Source organism: Mastomys coucha, unplaced genomic scaffold (assembly GCF_008632895.1).
Source record: "Mastomys coucha isolate ucsf_1 unplaced genomic scaffold, UCSF_Mcou_1 pScaffold15, whole genome shotgun sequence".
Taxonomy (NCBI): Eukaryota; Metazoa; Chordata; class Mammalia; order Rodentia; family Muridae; genus Mastomys; species Mastomys coucha.
In genome coordinates, this window is record NW_022196897.1 from 77,742,525 (window position 1) to 77,755,965 (window position 13,441).

Here is a 13,441-nt window from a genome sequence, read left to right on the forward strand (position 1 = left end):
TTTTTTTTTTTTTTTTTGGCTTTTCGAGACAGGGTTTCTCTGTGTAGCCTTGGCTGTCCTGGAACTCGCTCTGTAGACGAGGATTGCCTCGAACTCAGAAATCTGCCTGCCTCTGCCTCCCAAGTGCTGGGATTAAAGGCGTGTGCCACCACTGCCTAGCACACTAAGTATTTTTAAAGTGCTGTGAACAAGAAAATCAAGCTCAAGGCAATTTAGGACAACTGCCAGGCAGCATGGACTTGTGAGTGTGACCAAGGGTGAAAGCCAGCTAAAAAGATTCCTTTTCTTTCAGCAAAGATAGAAGGCAATGGGCAGGACCGGCTGAAGCACAGGAGTAGCTATCAGATGAGGCTGGGAGGCTAGAGAAGGAGCCCTGAGGGAAGGGGTTTCCATACCAAGTCTTCCGCCATAGACTGAGCTCCAAAATCTATGGAGAGGCTGCTCAGCTGAGGGGGATTCTGAAATTCACGGTAAAAGGTCCCCAAGTCCATTGGAAGAATGTCGTCTTTAGAAAAGGCTGGTTTCTTTAAAAACAACACAAACTCAGGTTAGTTCATCTTTGAACGATGAAGGATTTAAAAAAAAAAAGTTAATCTATGTACAAGACTCCTTTCCAGGAATTAGGCAAGCAAAGTATCTTCTAGGCTATATAAGGGGGAGGAAGAGTCTTTGTTCCTTGCTTGTCTGGACTATGATCCAGCCCTGACGATGCCATTCCTCCCCCTGGTTAGGCTTATGACCTGGACCCTTTGACCCTTCAAACTCCTCCTAAGGAAAGGTCTTTAAGAAAACCCAATTCCAAGTTGAATTTCAAGCAAAGACATGACATTAAAAGTCCTCAGGCCTACAAATGTTTCCCCCTGTAGCTTGTATACCACCCCATCCTGAGGTAAATATCTTGTTCACAGGTAACAGATGCTTCTAAGTTTACTCTCCAGAGACCAGCAAAGATCAAGGGTGGTGATGGCAACTTACAAAGTCAATCATAACAAAGTCGTCATGTGTGTTGCCACTGCTGCCCCCACTAGAGCCATCTGAGTGCAGGCTGCCATGGAGGGGAGATGTGGTCTCTGGGGAGTCCGGGGGATTCACCTAATTCAGAATAAGGCAGTCAGTATACACTCCATGATGAGAATATGGATTACTGTGAGCTGTCTGACAGTTATGGTAGAAATATATTGCTAAAGAGGGCATGGAGGTACATGCTTGTAATCCTAGCACTCAGGAGGCTGAGGCAGGAGGATTTCAAGTTGGGTATTTTCCTGAGCTACACAGAGTTCCAAGCCAGCTTTACCTTTGTAACAAGCCTCTATGTCAAAACGGTAGGGGTGGGTGGGAGAGAGACGATTAAATGCTGGCTGAAAATCCATAAGCTAAAAAAGACTGGCTTAAGTCCCGTGGAAGACTGACTGCCCAAGAAGGATGACCACTGTATCATCTACTGGAAACTCATAATCACTAGTGAGCTCACCATAGGATCAGCATCCTCCAGCTCCAAATTCTTAGGAGCAAACATGGCAAAGGGTATGTCCAAACTCGTCAGAGTCACCTGAAGAGATAAAAGAGAGAAGTGTTCCTGCCTGTTCCTCCCCTAGCACACGTTTCTTACAGGATGCCAGCCTGGAGTCTAAGCCAGTCATTCCTTGCCTCCCTGTCCCCTACCAAATATGTTCACAGCAGAGGATTATGGAACTGTAGCTGAGAATGCTTAGTCACAGTTACTGAGGAACAATATATCGCAGTACAGGTCTGCTGGTTATTAATCCTCCTCAAACTTGCACACACACAAATTTTGCAAGCAATTTCAGCAGTTCTATAGGACATTGTGCAGGGGACATTACTCTAAGAACATAGGTAGGCACTTAGGCAGTAGCAGAAGAAATCACCTGATTGATGGGTTTGTTGACAAATGCTCCCACTTTTCGGACAAAGATAGTCTCCAAGATGTCATGGGGTGAGGCCCGTCCTTCACTGCTGTTAGATACAGTCTCAGTGTCCTCACTAAAGAAGAAATGGAAAGTGGGTACTCACTCTCAAACCACAGAACATCTCTAGTCCCTATGGAGTCACTGCAGAGCCATGCTTGGGGCAGAAGTCTCGCTGCTGCCACTATCCTGACTCTTGGCTTGGAAGATGACTTGCTTGAACAACTAAAATGTTCACATGAGAATGAAACTTTTCATTGCAAAGTATGAGCTCACATAAAATCCTATCAGAAATGCCAGCGACAATCAAACACATTAGCCAGACACAGTAAACAACTCTCACACAGCTACAGCTTAGCAATCATCAATACCATAACCAACCTCATATTTTAGCTCCTTGTTTCTGATTACCTAAAAATGCCATAAGGCCCTATAGTTTAAAGCAGGGTTTGGTGATCCATGTGTCTAATCTCAGCTTAAAGGAGAAGGCTTCTGAGTTTCTAAGACCTGACAGAGCCCTCCCCAACCCAGGGTCCACATCTTTAGCTACTCCCAGATATCATCATCAGAGTCCAGGATCAGAAAACCAGGATGCCAAGTGATTGATTGAGATTGGGGTTGGGGTGAAAAAAGATCAGCATTGGTAAAACAGGAATAAAATAAACTATTTTTCCTGAATGGCACACACAATTTTTCCAGAGATTTCTCCTCCCACCACTATGCCAATGAAAAAGTACATCAGGCATTTTTCAAATGGAAAAGTTCCAGTGGGAGGAGCATGTTATTCTTTTTATCATAAGGCTGTCCAAATCAAGGGAGACAGGGAAGGATAGCTTGCAGTGCAGCTTTCCAGACAGTCAGGGTGCAAACTACACAAATGTACGTGTACGTGTGCGTGTGCATGCGCACAATGTTTAAAAAAAAGGAAAGTCCTGCTATCCTTCTTAGCGGCAGATAAGTTCCTTACATACCAGCTGTAATACTAGACACTCAAAGACCTTTAAGGCTTATCCCTTGGGAACAAAAAATGCCAACCCAAAGTCTGTGTGTATCAGGGTATCCAGGTTCCTGGATGGCCTAACTGTGGAAGAGCCATGATAGGAACTCACCTGCTTGAGGGTGTGGCAGCACAGTGGGTGCCATCAGAAGGCATATGCATCACCAGTCTCTCCTGATCAGCCTGGGCACCATGAGCAGGGTGGTTGGGAGCAAGAGGTACCCCACCTTCCTTCCCAGGAACCATCAGCTTTGGAGGGAATGGAAAGACAAAGTGAACGATGGCAGTGCTAAGCAGCTGGTGAACCTCATAAACTTTCCCATCTCTAAGGCCTCCATTAGGTAGGCAGCCATCATAGATCTTAATTCTCTTGGGATATGGCTACTGGAGACATGCGTGGTGATGACTACAAAGGGAGAAGGGCAAAGAGACAGTGAAACCCTGGCAAAGTCATTCCCTTCTGAAAGCTGAAGATCCACCCACTTAGAAAATAGTTAAAGTCCTCCAAGTTATTCTGTTGCTCCTCAGGAGGGGAGGCAGCCCTGGGAAGCCCATGGTCCTCCCCATCTTGAAAGGTACCTGGTGAGCGTGTGTAGTGTTTAAGCCAGCAGTAAACACTACTGGATAAGCCAGGTCAGCTGATCCAAGGCCCAGGACAGCAGGCTGATAGGAAAGGCGAGAGCTTGAGAGCTGAGCAAGAGAAAAACAGAGGGGCAGAGGAAAGGCAAGGAGAAAAGGCAATCCTAGCATGTGACCCATGCTAGAGCTCAGCAGAAAGTCAGGAGCAGATCCCAGTGAAATGAGGGGCAAAGGTAGGCCAGGCCTTTTTCAATAAGGAAAAAGAGACTTGTTTGAACTGGGATTAGGACTCCAGCTCTAGAGCTTCCCAAAGATCTTTAGTGAGTGTCTGACTCCCCAGTTCCCTGTTTCCAGACCAGCAGATCCCCTGGGCACAATCCTGGGGCACATTTCCCAAGTCATCCTATTTTCTCCCCATCCTTGAGATCCATTTGAAACTAAAACAATCTTCTCTAATCACACCTCTATCACCCTGGGTATGGACGGCTCCTATTTATATTGAAAATAGGAAGATTACCAGTCATGGACTGTTTATTTGGAAGTCTGATATAAATAGCTCTGTGTACTTTTCACATCAACGGAAGGAGGAGGGGTAAATAAGAACCACTATTTTTGGTTACTGGGTCGTGGCTATGTCCTGTTAAAATCAATTACCAAGCCTTAAAATAATCCCACAGAACACTTGGGGACTAAATAACTATACCCTATACTCTGTTTTCATTTTTTAAGTAGAAAGAAGCCATCTGATCATATCCCCATTTTCCCATTATGAACTCACTTGATGGGAAAAGGCCAGTCCTGCCATGGGGACTCTCAGAGTGTCCGTCACCACAGGAGTAGGGGTCTGAAAATGTGCCTTTGTGACAGTAAACACACACTGTGCACAGACACACAGAGAGACAGGAGAAACAAGAAAAAAAGAAAAGGGACTTGAGAAAAAAGTGGGGAAAAACCTCCAAAGAGGGCAGCAGTGAGCAGTAGAACAGAGTACTGAGAGGCAAGGAAAAGAATGCAAGCTGGCTTCCCAAAGCAGCCACCAGTACAGGAACATTCACCTCTGAGCATGCCCTGTAAACCTGTCTCTTTGAGAGGCAGCTGGAAAACGAACTGACTCAAGTGGGAAAGACATGGCAAAACAGAAGCCTGAGCCAGGCATTTGTCTGTCGTTAGCTGAAAAGTGTGGGAGGAAGTGAGGGAACAGAGCTCCCTCAGGACAGGCCTAGAGCTCATGGAGATAAACCTCAGAACTGAGGGCCTGGCCTTGCTCAGGAAGCCCTCAGCCTGCAGAGACAGCGGGAAAGAGCTCAAATTTGCTGGCTATATTATTAGTAAGCTTAGGTGTACATTTCTGTATGTCGTCCTGGAAGTGACTAGAAGTACATTGTGTGCTTGTGTGTGTGTGTGTGTGTGTGTGTGTGTGTGTGTGTGTATAGTCTAGCAATTGAGAGAACTTAAGAATAAAAGCTTGGGTGTGCTAAACATTTAGAATTCCAAAGCTACTTTATACACACTAATTATCTGGGGTTCTCCTGATTTAGCTTTAAATCTGACTGCCACATGTATAATGTGACAGAAATGGCATGTCCTAGCTCCCTAAAGTAAATAAATGTAGTGAAAAACTTTTATGGAAAACAACAACAACAACAACAGATCTCCCGTTTAACTAGTTGGTAGCTGAACATGGTAACATATGCCTGATCCTAGCACCTAGGAGGTGGAGATGGGAGGATCAGGCATTCAAAGACAGTCTTGGCTGCACTGCAAGGTGTGAGACCTTGTTTCAAATAAACAAAAGAAGCCATGATGTGCATGTTTGTAATCTCAGAAGTCAGAGAAAAGAATGGCCACAAGTCATTCAAAGGCAGCCTGTTCCATGTAGTGTGCTCTAGGCCAGCCAAGAATGCATAGCAAAACACTATCTCAAAAACAGAAACCTAAACAAGTCAAAACAGAAGAGGATGAAGCAATGAGGCAGAAGACAGAGAAACCTGAGGAGGGTAGGGTGATCTCAGTCTCAGCCCATGCCTATTACATAAGGCTGTGGCTGCACTTCCTCTGAGGATGCTGGCATCAGAAATCAGGGCCATGATTTAAGGAAAGAAACTGTGTTTGCCACTCAAGACTCACTCATGTGAAAAAGTTAGTGGTTGAAACGCTTGGCTAAAGAACGTGGACAGGCAGATAAATAACTGCGTCAGCTTCAAGAAAAGTAGTGCTTCTGGTTGTTGCTTTTAATTATATTAAGTAATTATATTAAGTAATTACTGGCTCTTTGATAATATTCTACTATTTTGAAGCCAAATTTATTACTTATTAAGAAAGTAAGCCAGGAGTGGTACTAGACACCTTTAATTCTAGCATTTGGAGGCAGAGGCAGGTGGATTTCTGAGTTTGAGGCCAGCCTGGTTTACAGAGTAAGTTCCAGGACAGTCCAGGCTACTCAGAGAAACCCTATTTCAAGAAACAACAAAACAAAACAAAAACAAAAGTGGAGCAACTAAATCAACACATGCAGGTTAGAGCGACCTCATTACCAAAGGGCGCAGCTAAGTTCGGATAGCATTCCCTAGGGCCCACATGAATACACACAGCCCATAACCCTTTTCCTACCTGGGAGGGAGGAGATGTGGAAAAAGATGTGGTACACACTTCCTGAGAGTCTTCCACTGATGGGTATGTGACTCCAGCATCCTCAGCAGTTCTACCATGAAGGAGGGAGGAAGGAAGGAACAATGATGGAGTTTATAGAACCATGGCAGCAGAAAGGTATGCAAACTGGTTAGGAAAGGCTGGGAGCCCTGTCAAGAAGTTCTAGGCAGAGATTATAAAGCCAGATGGCAACCCAAAAACCGTTTTTCATAGTTCACAAACTCCTGATATTCTTGCAGTCCCCAAATAACTTGGAGAAGATGATATCACTGCCAGGATCCTGAACACTCAGTAAGTTTCTAGATACTGTGGATCAGGCCTTGGTGTACCTAACAGGCAGCAGCAAGAAGGAAATTAGCCTTTTCATTTCTACCCATATGGCCAGTGGCTGCTACTGCTTAGCTGCAGCTTCGGGGAGCATCTTCTCAGCCCTTACCTGTAATTGCACGGGTGCATAGGAGAGGAGCTGGGGTAAGGACGGTCAACAAAGTGATCAATGATAATCCCCATAATAGGTGGGGTCCTCTCAAATTGCCTGTAATGCAATAAGCACAATGCAGTATTTCAGTCACCTTCAAGTCCACAGAGGGCTCATTTCATAGCTACTTCAGGTCTACCCAGAGCCTTAACGCCACAGTCTCTAAATATAAACCATAACTCTCCTCCTGGACAGCTTGGCTAGGGACACTTAAAGTCTCCACCACGACAGTGACACTCTCTCCCTCTCCCAAATGCATTCTTTGAAAGGGTGGCTTTCAGCTCTCGGCAGCATCAACTATGCTGTCAGCCTTGGCGCTTGCTGTGGGAAACAGGAGCTTTAACACCTTTGGGAAAGCTCTTATGGACCCCGGCCTCTTCCTTACCTGGTGGACATGAATGCCAAGTTAATTCTATAAGCACAGGAAAGAGTGAGGGTGCCCACAGGGGTGCCCACTGTTCCAACTCGAACTGTCTGGAAGCCTAGAAGAAAGGAAATATCCAGAGAAGGCTGACACCGCTCTTAGCCAGCCTGTTGTCTAGTCACTGGCATTACTTGCTTACTCAGCATATGAGGAAAGCAACCTCGTTCTTGTGTATTTCCACATTATCATATATTCTCTATTGATCCAATGTTTAAAAAAAAAACCCAAAAGACAGGGGGATTTGGTGGTATACACGTCTTTAATCCGAGCACAAGGCAGAGGCAGAGAGGCAGAGGCAGAGCAGAAGCAAATCACAAGACAAACTACAAGAAAAGGCACTGGGTCAATGGCACAGGGCTTAGTCAGCATGCAGGAAGAGAAGGAGAAAGACATGAGGTGGGGTGAGGTGAGAGAGGGGAGGGGAAGAGAGGAGAAGGGATGGAGAAACCCCAAATACTAAATTCCTGCTGAAACTTCTGAAAAATTATTATTTCAATCCTGGTAGCTCCTCAGTCAAATGACCTGCCTCTTTATGCTTCCTTAGTGTATTATACAGGTTAAAGTTATGGTGTGCCAAGTAGTGGTGGCTCACATCCCAGCACTTGGGAGGCAGAGGCAGGTAGATTTCTGAGTTCGAGGCCAGCCTGGTCTATAGAGTGAGTTCCAGGACAGCCAGGGATACCCAGAGAAACCCTGTCTCGAAAAAAACCAAAAAGTTAGGGTGTGCTATACAAGGTTAGTCACGTATCCAAGCAGCAATTGAGCCCATCTATGAAGTTGGTACAGCTCTTAACACCACAAATGTTTCTGGCCTGAATGCATACATACCTTCTCCTAAGCCATTCAGTTGAACTTCCCCAAAATAAATCCTGTAGAGAATGAAAAAAAGAAATGACACCCCACTCTACATCCTCAAAGGCCATGGCTAAAACACTGGGAAACAGCCTAAACAAGCCCTGCTTTCTCATCTGTATGGACAACTTTCCACACTCAACCAAGCCCTGGGCATAAACACCCATAAGGTCAGAGCTACATAAGAGACAATGACCCATAAGCTTTTAATCCCAGCACTGAAGAGCCAGAGGCAGGCAGATCTCTGTGAGTTCAAGGCCAGCCTGGTTTACACAGCGAGCTCTAGGATGGTTGCAAAACTATAGAACTAATGCTATAAATAATTCCAGAACACTTGAATGCCAGACAATGTGCACTGTAAGGAGGCTGAGAAGTAAAGCAGGATCCTTGATATTTACCTGTACAAAATCACATATTCATGCCCTTGCTTCCTGGAGAGTCTATAGGCTGGTGTCACCCTCGTAATAGCAAGAAGAGACTTCAGCAGCAGTGACAATCGGTTGTATACAGTGTAGGAAACTTTGATTTCTTTGTCACACCTGAGGAACACAAAGACACTGCCAGTCTATCTTTTGGAAGGCAGCAACTCTGCAAAACACATTCTGAACTAAAGACGCACTTAGAGCTCTACCAACACATTGCTGAAGTAAGCCAGCGTATGCTTCTTCTTACATTAGACATAGGTAAGCACCAGAACCCACTATACTTTTATCTACTTAAAAAAAAAAGCAGTTTAAAAACAATCCAACAATACTGCAAATTATACTCAACCTGCTGCTTATTTTTAAGGTCCTGTCTTATGAGCTATTTAATTGTGTACTGATAATCTGGAGAAAAAAATTTACTTGGTACAAAAATTTTGGATAATAACCTATCAACTACTTTCTATTCAAGAAAAACAAATGTCCATACTCCACACACGTTCTATTTGAAAACTCAAGCTTCGTGGCTGGAGAGATGGCTCAGTGGTTAAGAGCACTGACTGTTCTTCCAGAGGTCCCGAGTTCAATTCCCAGAAACTACATGGTGGCTCACAACTATCTGTAATGGGATCTGATGCCCTCTTCTGGTGTGTCTGAAGATGAGCTTCAATGTATTCATATACATAAAATAAGTAAGTCTTTAAAAAAAAAAAGAAAAAAGAAAAGAGAACTCAAGCTTCAGGCAGGTGGTGAGCTAATCTGCCTTGAAAAACAAAAACAGGAAGGAGGTGACAATTCCAGCCAGCACAGTACAGGAGACTTCACCAATAGCTGCCTTGCAGAACAAGAATGGCCATGCTGCAGGAGCTCACGGGGGACTTAATCAGAGAATGAGCTGTACTCTGAGAAGACAAGAAATCCTTTGCAGCGATGCTGTGGCTCCTTTCTCCGTTGTGAGTGAATCGCTCTGGTCACATACCAGCTCTGAAGGTCATCTCTGTGCTAGGCTGGAAGCTAAGCATGAAGCAAGTCACATAAAAGCCTGCTGGCTCTGTTGAATGGTCAGAATGCCTCTCTGTGGCTGACAACAAAGCCTGCTTTCACATGATGTCATTGCTTATCCTCAGTCACCTTAACCAAGCCATCTGACACAGAAACACTTACTTTTCGTTCATTTCAAGACACCAAATTTCCAACTCCATGGAATCTCCCTACAGACAGGACAGGAGAAATACATTTCAATTATTAAAAACCATCTGAATTGTCTCCTGTAAAGTATCATACAAACACAAGAAATACTGGTGATCACAGATAAACAAAAAGGAAGACAACCAACTTATTGAAAAACAGCAACTTTCTAAAAAGTTGGATCATGCTATGTGTACCATTTTATCTTATTTTTCAACATGGAATTTTCCTTCTTACTAAAAATTAGAGAGGAGAGGGAGACAGAGAAATAAACATTGAGAGACTGAATTTTATTATCTTTTGTTATACTGGGGATCAACTCCAGGCTTCATGTTCACTGTGAGTCTCCTCAGCTACACGAGCAGAATCTCCACATTCCATGTTCATGGTTACACTATATACTATGACTCTCCTTTTATCCAGCCACATCTCATATTTTTTGAGATATTTTTATTTTTTTATCACTACAATAAAGATAAGTAGCATTGAGGCAAGGCACAGTGGTCTACACCTGCAATCCCAAAGCCTGGGAAATGAAGGCAGGAAGACCAGGAGTTCAAGGTCACCCTTGGCTGTGTAGCAAGCTTAAGGCAAGTCTGGACTATCTGAGATTTTGTCACTAACAGGGCTGGGAAAAAAAAAACCAACAACACATACACAAGCACTGAGACATGGTCTCTGTATACATCCTCAATCTCTAAGCATATTTCTAGAGTTAGAGCAGATAGCTTAGAAAACAGACTGTTTTCAGTTCACCCTTTCTTCCTTAGTATGGGGCTAGGGCCACAACATACGTATTGAAGCGAGAGTACCATACTGTACCTGGCATTGGTTCTCTTCTACTACAACAGAATCAGGGAGCAAACTCCAGTCATCGGACTTGGTGACAAGCAGCTCACCCACTGTGCCATACCACCAACCCTAGGCTCTGCTTTTTGAGACAGTTTGAGGTTCACTTAGACTATACATACATTAAACTTGGAACAGGAATGCCTCATATAAGATAAGCTGGCTAAAAACCTGTCAATCCTCCTGCTTCAATTTCCCTAGTGTTGGGATGGGGGTGGGAGGCACTACACCTGATAAGAGTATATGGTTTTAATAGCTTTTTGCAGGGCTCTGTACATGCACCCAGTTTATATTACTCGTCTACATCTGAAGCCCTAAAACTTTTGATGTTTAAACCTTTTCTAAAATGCCCTTTAGAAAGGCTGAAAATTTTCAAATGATGCAAGAGCCTTTCACTTCAGTTCTAAAAGTGCCATTTTTTTATTAGATATTTTCTTGATTTACATTTCAAATGTTATCCCCTTTCCTGGTTTCCCCTCTGAAAAAAACCCCTATTCCCTCCCCCAACAAGTGCCATTTTTTAAGTGACATCTGTCATGGTAAATATTATTTGGGAAGTTTCTACCCTACCTTTCATATTTAGTTCCCAAATAAAAGGCACAAAACATTTATATTTATAATAATTCTTAAAGCATTAGAGCTAGGCAGATAACAACTTCTGTTATTTTGTCTACTTCTCCATCAATACCACTGGAGATTTTAAGTAAATTTAGAATGCCACTACAGTTCAAATGTGTTGCTTTTGAAATTAAAGAGTTACACTGATTTAGAATTGAGGTGAAATATTTGAGCAGGGTGGTGGCTGGTAGCACACACCTTTAATACTAGCACACAGGAGACAAGAGACAGGTAGACATCTGTAAATTCTAGACCAGAGTGGTCTACACAGTGATGTCAGGGTAGGACTTCTTGTTGATAAAATAAAGCCAATTGCAAATAGTCTAAAATTCAAAATGACACATTTTTTTCTTATAGCTACTATGTAATTTTTGCATAATATTAAATGAAAATTTTTCTTAGTAATTTAAAAGATAAATGTACATCAACCTTAAATTTATATGAACAAAAAGGGAAACTATAGAGAAAATATCTTGTGTATTGTGTGAATTCATCACCTGTCAATTAAAAAACTTCTGTCCTATAGGAAAGGGTAGAATAGAAGGTGGGACACCCAGGAAGCAGAAAGAATTCTGGGATAGAGCTTGGGAGATTCACCTGGGGAAGATGTGCCAAGACAGATCACCAGCCATGTGGCAGAATGTAGGTTAAAATAAATAGGTTATTTAAGTTATGATTCTAGTCAGAGAATAGCCTAGCTTTATGGCCAAGGTATCTGTAAATATATTTTGAGTCTGAGTCTTATTTCTGGGAGCATGGGGCTGGGAGGAAGAACCAGACCTAACTTCTAAAGACATCAGTTTAGGAAAGGTTATTATTACTTTAACTTAACATTTTTAGCTGGTTCCATTAGCCAAACTGTCCTGTATATTATTCTGAATAAGTGAGCAAGAAAAGGCTAAATGCAGAATTCCTAGTCTTGTAACATTCCTGCATTATATAAGCACGGGCAATAACTAGGTTTAATGTCCAGCATAACAAAAATAAAAAAAAAAAACCCAATTCAAAAAATGATGAGAAACTCAGAACGAAATGGAATGTGTATCAAGCTAAAAATGAATTGGAAGCAGAGGATGAAGAGCCTTGCATGCCAAATAAGACCCCCAAGTGCAGCCATGGCCTTACCTCAGAAGTCTTGAGTGAGATCTCCACACACATAGATCGCCCCACAGCAGGCAGCTGCCCCGACAGAGCCTTCTTTGCTTCATGGGTGACTTCTGGGATATCTTTGATTGCTAAATTGAACTAAAAAGCAAGAGCAATTTCTGTGTGAAACCCTCTCAAGGAGTATTATGGGAACACAGAGTAGAGCATGCAGGTATTGCTTTAGTATTAAAAACATAAGCTACGTCTTCCTTCCCTATGGGAAAGTTTGTACTGGAGCCTCTCAAGTCTCAGGCTGTAGGACTATAATGGCCCAGGGTTAAGGAGGAAGGGTCAAGGAAGCTTCAACCACAAATACCCCAAACATGAGGAGGGCAGGAGTTAGCTGTCTCCCTGCTCTTAACCTGGTGCCATAAAGCTGGCACCCTCACCATCCACCTTAGTAAGAATTTATTACGCTGACAGTTATAAAGCTTCACTCCTTGTTTAACCTTTTAAGATCCCTGTTCTCCCTATAGCCCCTGAGTGTGTAGATGAAGCATGTTCCAACACCCTTGCCATGGCCAATGGTACTTGGTCACACTGAATTTGCCCCAAAGACCGTGGCTACCTCCCCAGGCGCATAAATATCCCTTTCTTTTTCTTTTTCTTTTTTTTAAAAAAGATTTATTTATATGTAAGTACACTGTAGGTGTCTTCAGACACTCCAGATCTCATTACAGATGGTTGTGAGCCACCATGTGGTTGCTGGGATTTAAACTCAGGACCTTCAGAAGAGCAGTCAGTGCTCTTAACCTCTGAACCATCTCTGCAGCCCCTAAATACCCTTTTCTTGCCACTAATAAATGAACCAGCTCTCCGAAGCTGTTCTGGGAGTGTTCGTTGCTTGTGCACTCAGCTGACCAAGCTCGGGACTGCACCTACCCCCAAGCCCCAATAAGCTTCCCTTCTTCCAGTCCAGCTCAGTACACAATGGGCCTGGCTACCGAGAAGAGGCAGGCAAGGGGCAGCATAAGGCTAAACAGGTTACCTTCTGCAAAGATTAGCAAACAAGATACTATTTTATCTCCTAAGTACTAAATTTTACCATCTGTTATAGCAGAAAATCAAGGTCCAGATGAATAGAAGACTAATTTTTATAAAGAATGTACATACTCTCTATAAGACGGAATCAAATGATTTAGCAACCCATAAGCAGTATGCCTCACATGACAATAGGACCTCTTACATTCATTTCTTTTGACAAACACCATAGTACATAAACACCCATTAGCAAATAGAAATTTACCCAATCTGAACCCGTTGGGGAAGATGACGAACGGGTGCAAATCTTTTCTCCAAGTCGAGCCTGGACAA

The 13,441-nt window shown here is 43.2% G+C and overlaps 1 protein-coding gene across 7 annotated transcripts in view; it reads right to left on the reverse strand.

The window, feature by feature from the left end:
- Positions 1-131: 131 nt before the first annotated feature.
- Positions 132-13,441, reverse strand: part of Atg13 (autophagy related 13) — a 29,541-nt gene continuing 16,231 nt past the window's right edge. Inside the window, exons 1-15 of one of the 7 annotated variants that reach the window (XM_031371032.1) lie at positions 13,374-13,432; positions 12,107-12,226; positions 9,491-9,537; positions 8,303-8,443; positions 7,881-7,921; positions 7,014-7,110; positions 6,587-6,685; positions 6,112-6,202; positions 4,280-4,378; positions 3,502-3,612; positions 3,035-3,171; positions 1,887-2,001; positions 1,472-1,549; positions 976-1,092; positions 139-524 (exon numbers count right to left, since the gene is read on the reverse strand). In XM_031371032.1, the coding sequence (XP_031226892.1) occupies positions 360-524; positions 976-1,092; positions 1,472-1,549; positions 1,887-2,001; positions 3,035-3,171; positions 3,502-3,612; positions 4,280-4,378; positions 6,112-6,202; positions 6,587-6,685; positions 7,014-7,110; positions 7,881-7,921; positions 8,303-8,443; positions 9,491-9,537; positions 12,107-12,139 (1,371 nt within the window). In that variant the 5' untranslated portion in view covers positions 12,140-12,226; positions 13,374-13,432 and the 3' untranslated portion in view covers positions 139-359. Of the gene's footprint in view, positions 525-975; positions 1,093-1,471; positions 1,550-1,886; positions 2,002-3,034; positions 3,172-3,501; positions 3,613-4,279; positions 4,379-6,111; positions 6,203-6,586; positions 6,686-7,013; positions 7,111-7,880; positions 7,922-8,302; positions 8,444-9,490; positions 9,538-12,106; positions 12,228-13,373; positions 13,433-13,441 lie in introns of those variants that run through there. The other 6 variants (XM_031371027.1, XM_031371025.1, XM_031371029.1 and 3 more) reach the window with 6 other exon arrangements.